The sequence below is a fragment of the Osmerus mordax genome, unplaced genomic scaffold, assembly GCF_038355195.1.
Source record: "Osmerus mordax isolate fOsmMor3 unplaced genomic scaffold, fOsmMor3.pri Scaffold_143, whole genome shotgun sequence".
Taxonomy (NCBI): domain Eukaryota; kingdom Metazoa; phylum Chordata; class Actinopteri; order Osmeriformes; family Osmeridae; genus Osmerus; species Osmerus mordax.
Window position 1 is genome coordinate 21706 of NW_027120455.1, and position 6374 is coordinate 28079.

A 6374-nucleotide genomic window follows, 5' to 3' on the forward strand; every position below is an offset into this window, starting at 1 on the left:
GCTTCCTGAATTGTAGTACCAGACCTAAATTCCTCCTTCATCTGAGCTACACACCCCAACACAACACCGGGAACCGTACGCCTGTACAACCCCTAATTCTACGGAGGGACCACCGTGTCGGTGTGCGGGGCAGATCCGCCAACTACCAAAGCTGCATTTGTCGAGAAGGCTGTCGCATTAAAGACGTTCTTCTAACGAACGCATCTCACGATTTTCTTGGAGCAGTTAGCCAGCAAGTGGCTAACGTTAGCTAGCCTGCCAAAAGATATCAACGGCAATGCGTGGCAAGGGGTGTTGCCGTTGATAATCTTTCATCAAATTTGAACTGTCTGATGTGCCCTGCTAGTCGGGATATGATCCATTTAAACAGCTGAATGACATGCTCGTAAAGTAAGCTTCTCCCAGCGTCAGACACCTCCGTCACGGCTATTTCAGAGTGAGTTTCTAAGATCACCTCACCGCGCTGATTTGTATCGGGAAATCCTACAAACAGCCAGACCTACGGACCCTTCCTAGCCATGGCCCCGAAGAGAAGACCCGTTCCCCTCAACATCACTCCCATCGGTGAAGGACAGGCCACCTCCACTACAATCGATGCCGCAGCCGAGTGAGTAGCTGAAGTCCTACCGGTCCGGTTGCTGGATCTGTAGCCGTGTAGCTTTAACCGAACTCTCGCCATTTAAAGTGTGTACAACTTGTACGAGTGTAGAAGGAGAACAAAGACGCCCATAACTTCATATATCTCTCTCTCTCTCACCCCCTCCCCTCTCAGGGCTAACCTGGAGGCCCTCCAGAAGAAGCTAGGTGAACTGGACCTGGACGAACAGCAGAGGAAGAGACTGGAGGCCTTCCTCACCCAGAAGGCCCAGGTGGGAGAGCTGAAGGACGACGACTTCCACCCCATCTGCGAGCTGGGCGCGGGGAACGGGGGCGTGGTCAACAAGGTCCGCCACAAACCGTCCAGGCTTGTCATGGCACGCAAGGTGAGACTCCACGCCCCAGATTTGACAACCTGTACGAACACCTTCAATCTCGGTAGAGTTGTTCTTGTTGGCACTGTTTCTGGTAGCAGAGATGGGGGGGGGGGGGGGGTTATTGCACTGGGCCATGTTCTCTGAATCTCCTCCTCCGCCAGTTGATCCACCTGGAGATCAAGCCGGCCATCAGGAACCAGATCATCCGAGAGCTGCAGGTGCTTCACGAGTGCAACTCTCCCTACATCGTGGGGTTCTATGGAGCCTTCTACAGCGACGGAGAGATCAGCATCTGTATGGAGCACATGGTGAGAGACCCACACCACACACACACACACAAAGGTGATTTCGTTTTTGTTTAGTCCAGTCCTAAAGTGTGTGTGCACGCGCGTGTGTGTCCTCTGCAGGACGGAGGCTCGTTGGATCAGGTGCTAAAGGAGGCCAGAAGAATCCCAGAGGAGATACTGGGCAAAGTCAGCATAGCTGTGAGGATCCACACTTCTGTCTTACACTCGAGAGCACGGGTCTCATCTCCAAGGAACTCTCTAGAACGCCGCCGTGTCTTAGCCCCTAGGACACTCTAGAACGCTCGGCTCACCCTAGAACGCAGCTTTCTTATATTCTATAACACGCGTGTGTTCTACAGAACATGCATCCTCCAGAACACTCGTGTCTTATGTTACTGTGTGTGTGGTCTCACTGTGTCTGTGCGTGTGTGTGTGTGTGTGTGTGTGTGTGTGTGTGTGTGTGTGTGTGTGTGTGTGTGTGTGTGTGTGTGTGTGTGTGTGTGTGTGTGTGTGTGTGTGTGTGTGTGTGTGTGTGTGTGTGTGTGTGTGTGTGTGTGTGTGTGTGTGTGTGTGTGTGTGTGTGTGTGTGTGTGTGTGTGTGTGTGTGTGTGTGTGTGTGTGTGTGTGTGTGTGTGTGTGTGTGTGTGTGTGTGCAGGTGCTGAGAGGACTGGCCTACCTGAGGGAGAAGCACCAAATCATGCACAGAGGTGAACCCTAGTGTGTGTGTGTGTGTTACCGTCTGTCTGTCTGTGTGTGTGTGTGTGTGGGAGGGAGGGAGATGAGGCCAAGACATCCTACCTTAGGGTTTACTGGGGCTCTGCTGTTGTGTGTTTGTGTGTGTGTTTGTTCACTCATGTGCCCAGGCCACAGGAGAAGGGGCAGACCGCCTTGCCTGTGAGGCCAGCCCATAATTACAGCCTCTCAAATGTTGTTATACAGCAGTGGCCACACCCTCCTTCCCTCCCTATCTGTTTCTTTCTCTATTTCTCTGTCTCCGCTTCTCTTGTTCTTCTCTTTCTCTTGTTCTGTCTCTCTCTTTCTCTTCTTCTCTCTCTCTTTCTCTCCTTCACGCTCTCTTCTTCACTCTCTCCTTCTCCCTCTCCTCCCATCCCTCTCATACTCTCCCCCCTCTCCCTCCTTCCTCTCCTCTCTCTGACCTGTGCTCCGTATGTCTCAGACGTCAAGCCCTCCAACATCCTGGTGAACTCTCGCGGGGAGATCAAGCTGTGCGACTTCGGCGTGAGCGGCCAGCTCATCGACTCCATGGCCAACTCCTTTGTTGGCACTCGCTCCTACATGTCGGTGAGACAGCCCTCCTTCCTGCCTTCCTTCCCCTCCTCCTCTTCCCTCTCTTTCCCTCCCTCCTTTCCTGCATCCCTTCCCCTCTCTAACCCTCCTCCATCGATGGTCTGACTTCTCTTTCCCCCCCCTCCCTCCTCCCAGCCTGCCCCTCGTCCCTCCCCTCTCTCCCCCCCCCCCCGTCCATACCAGCTGTCAAGGGCCGTGCCCAGGAGAAGGTTGGCACCGCCAGGCGGGCACCTGGAGGGGGGAGAGGCGAGGAGGGAGGGGAAAAAAGGAGGCTGTAGGAGAGGGGGGAGGAGGAGGGAGAGAGTTGGAAGGGAGAGGATTCAAGCGGGCACTTGGAGAGGGTGTGGTGATGCAGCCAGCCTGGTCTCCCTGCAGGGGGGAGGGAGCGAGAGATAGTGGGAAGGGAAAGGGGTGAGTGGGGGGGAGAGGAGAGGGAGGAAGAGGAGCTAGGGGGAGGAGCAGGCCTGGCAGTAGAGCGAGCCCTGCCTGGATGTGACCTGTGTGTGTGTGTGTTTGTTTTGTGCCTGACAGCCGGAGAGGCTGCAGGGGACCCACTACTCTGTCCAGTCTGACGTGTGGAGCATGGGCCTCTCCCTGGTGGAGCTGGCCCTGGGTCGCTACCCCATCCCGCCGCCTGACGCCAAGGAGCTGGAGGCTATCTTCGGACGGCCCGTTCTGGACGGGGCAGAGGGCGACACGCATAACTCCACCCGGCCCAGACCGCCCGGACGGCCAGTCAGCGGTGAGCTGAGGAGCAAAACAAATACCCAAACCTTGTTTTGTTGTTTAAAAGCTAGTTTGTGACTAGGTTATGACTGTTAGCTTCACATGTCTGCTGTTTTAGCTAAGCCCTCTCTCTTCTTCCTCTCCACCCTCCCTCCTCTCCTCCATCTCCTCCCTCTCTCCCAGGCCACGGTGTGGACAGCCGACCGGCCATGGCCATCTTTGAACTGCTCGACTACATCGTCAACGAGGTCAGAACTGCCGATTCAACCACCTGACAGCTGTCACTCTGTCTCCTGAGATGACTGTGTGTGCTAATGCTAAATGGTTGTCCTCTTCCTCCTCTTACTTGTCCTTTTCTTCCTCTCTCTACTCATTTTTCCTCAGCCCCCGCCCAAGCTGCCCCTTGGAGTCTTCACCTCAGACTTCCAAGAGTTTGTGACTAAATGGTGAGGCGGCCATCTTTGTTTGTAATAGTTCTGTTTGTTTAGTTGGGATGCTAACTTGTATTATTAGTAGCAGGTATGTTAACTTGTTAGCTAGGATGCAAAGTTGTATTTGTTAGCTGGTGTGTTGATATTTGTTAGCTAGGATGCTAATTCTAGTCTCTTTTGTTTGCAGTCTGATCAAGAACCCAGCAGAGAGAGCTGACCTGAAGATGCTAATGGTGAGTAACAAACTGGAAAGATGAATGGCTGGCTGATTAACCTGCTAGTTGACTTCCTGGCTGTCCATCTGACTGGTTAACTTGCTAGCTGTCTGACTGTTTAACTTGCTAACTGGCTGACTGGTTAACTTGCCAGTCGACTCAAACTGTCCAGTGAGTGAGGATGTCTAACTGTGCTCCTCTGTGTCCTCCAGAGCCACACCTTCATCAAGAGGGCTGAGGTGGAGGAGGTGGACTTTGCAGGCTGGATGTGTAAAACCATGGGGCTCAACCAGCCCAGCACCCCCACACGCAACGCAGAGTGACCTGCCCTTCTCTGACCTGCTGCAGCGCACACACGCAACTCACACACACACACCCACGCAACGCACACACACACACACACACACACATGCAAAGCAGAGTGTCCTATCTTTTTCTATGATCAGCTGCAGCGCACACACACACACACACACGTTCCTGTTCTGCTTCAGTCCAGCTTAGTAAAAGGTTTCCTGGTAAAGTCTAAGTATTTTTAACCCTCATGGTTCACTGGCAGATCACATGATCCTATTCTATATCCGACACCTCAACTCACCCCCTCCTCCTCTTCTTCCTGCCTCCTCCCCTCCTCCTTCACCTCCTTCCCTTCTTCCTGCCCCACTCCACCTCCTTCCCTTCTCCTCCTCCTCCTCTCCTACCATTCTTCTAGGTAAGGAGGGGGACTTCCCATGTAGGTAAGGGTTGCCATGGGTTTGTTGCCTGGCGACCCTCCCCTGCCCTCTTAAACCCCTGTATTAATGGGGGAGGCGTTAGACCTGAGGAGGGGGGAGAGAGGAGGGGCGGGGGGTTGGTGGGGGGTGAACCAAAGAGGGTTGTCATGACTACTGTAGGATGGTTGTGAATGAGATACGCAAACTGACAGGGGCGCGCCAGTGAGAGGATCTTATCTCGAGAGGGCCGATTGGCGGTTCTGATTGTATGGGCCCCTGGTTTCCATGGTTACCCTGCGGTGGGCGTGCTCTGTCCGCTGCCATGGAGACACGCAAGGGAGAGCTTGAATGCGTGTTGTCCTTGGTTAAAAGGATGCCGGTGTACCATGGCTACAATAACCCTTTCCTCTGTGTTTATGCCTAAGAACACTTTAATACCATGTCATTATTTACTTTAACTGTTTATTTAAACGAATGCCTGAACCATTTGTCAGTTTAACCAAATGTCTGAAATCACATTGGCTACTCAACCTGTTTGTGGTCAGGTCCCTCTGACCAGTTTCCCTCTGCAGTGCTGAATCATGTTCACCTGTTCAGCTCTCTGAGTCATGTTCACCTGTTCAGCTCTCTTGAGTCAGCGATACTACTCTTTAATCTGCGAGGGGCCTATCTGAGCTGCCCCCCTCCAGTCAACACCTGGACCTATCAGAACTCTCCTAACATGCATCCCACCAGCCCTCCTGAGGAACATGTGCTGATTGGCTAATCTCTAGTGTAACCGACCAACCTGAGAGAACTGTAAGGGAGGGAGGGAGAGAGGTGGATGGATGGATGGATGGATGGATGGATGCATGTAGAGAGTATTGGGGTATTGAATCCCCCCCCCCCCATTGAATTCACTGGTCTCCTATGTGTTTGAATGATATATACAGAGGATGGAAGTACTATTTTGCAGTCTTAATTAAGAAAAAAAGTTCTGTTTTGATTTATGAAAAGTAATAAGGGAGAGGTCATTTTATTATAACATAAAAAAGTGTTGGATACGGTCATGTACAAAAAAAAAAAAAAGGAAATAAATCTGATTTGTGAATGTATATATTTGACTGGTTTTGTGTGGCGTGAATGATAAGACTATCCATATTGAACATTACACACATGCAACGTGATCGTGTGTCCGATTGTTTTCCAGTCAGACAAAGACCTGGGTCAAGCCTTGGACAACTGGGGCAAGCATGGGTGCCTCAGAACTTTATGATGTTTTGTGTATGTTTATAGGTTATAAAAGGTTGTATAACACTTAATAACGTTGGAAAGAATAATCCAGTAAAGTCCCTTAAGCTTTAAATTATTGTGAGAGGCGGTGGGGTATGTGGGGGCGGGGGCGGGGGGGTTGTTGGGGCAGAGGAGTTGGGATTGGGCAGGAGTTGTCTAGGGTTAGGATTATATTGGACTGTAAGTCTACGTGCTCATAAACATGAATGACATCATTTGGTCTGTTAGGAGAGAGACGTGTTAATTAAGAGTTTTTATGATCGTTACTAACTTGAGGAAAGTTTTTTTTTTTTTATGAAGTTGGAGTTACGCTAAATTAAGGACGTTTGGAGTTTCTATTGTATTTTTTTGTAAATGTATCTCTAGAATGTCCCCTTTATACTATTATCTTTCTGTACAGTTAATAAAAAAATTAAGTACAATATTTATGATTTTTTAATTTTATGTAAC

General features: G+C 51.0%; 1 protein-coding gene across 1 annotated transcript; it reads left to right on the forward strand.

The window, feature by feature from the left end:
* Positions 1-46: 46 nt before the first annotated feature.
* Positions 47-6015, forward strand: map2k2a (mitogen-activated protein kinase kinase 2a). Its single transcript, XM_067232010.1, has 11 exons — positions 47-607; positions 773-983; positions 1136-1282; positions 1382-1459; positions 1918-1969; positions 2440-2564; positions 3102-3312; positions 3480-3544; positions 3681-3742; positions 3915-3960; positions 4155-6015. The coding sequence occupies exons 1-11, from the start codon at positions 519-521 to the stop codon at positions 4263-4265; spliced, it is 1197 nt and encodes a 398-aa protein (XP_067088111.1). The 5' UTR covers positions 47-518; the 3' UTR covers positions 4266-6015.
* Positions 6016-6374: the final 359 nt, after the last annotated feature.

What these genes read in the sequence shown, in the direction of transcription:
- map2k2a (XM_067232010.1), top strand. Translation starts at nt 519, where the DNA reads ATGGCCCCGAAGAGAAGACCCGTTCCCCTCAACATCACTCCCATCGGT. An exon ending in GCATCTGTATGGAGCACATG is followed by an intron (nt 1,283 to 1,381) that starts GTGAGAGACCCA and finishes TGTCCTCTGCAG; the next exon opens with GACGGAGGCTCGTTGGATCA. An exon ending in GCCCGGACGGCCAGTCAGCG is followed by an intron (nt 3,313 to 3,479) that starts GTGAGCTGAGGA and finishes CCTCTCTCCCAG; the next exon opens with GCCACGGTGTGGACAGCCGA.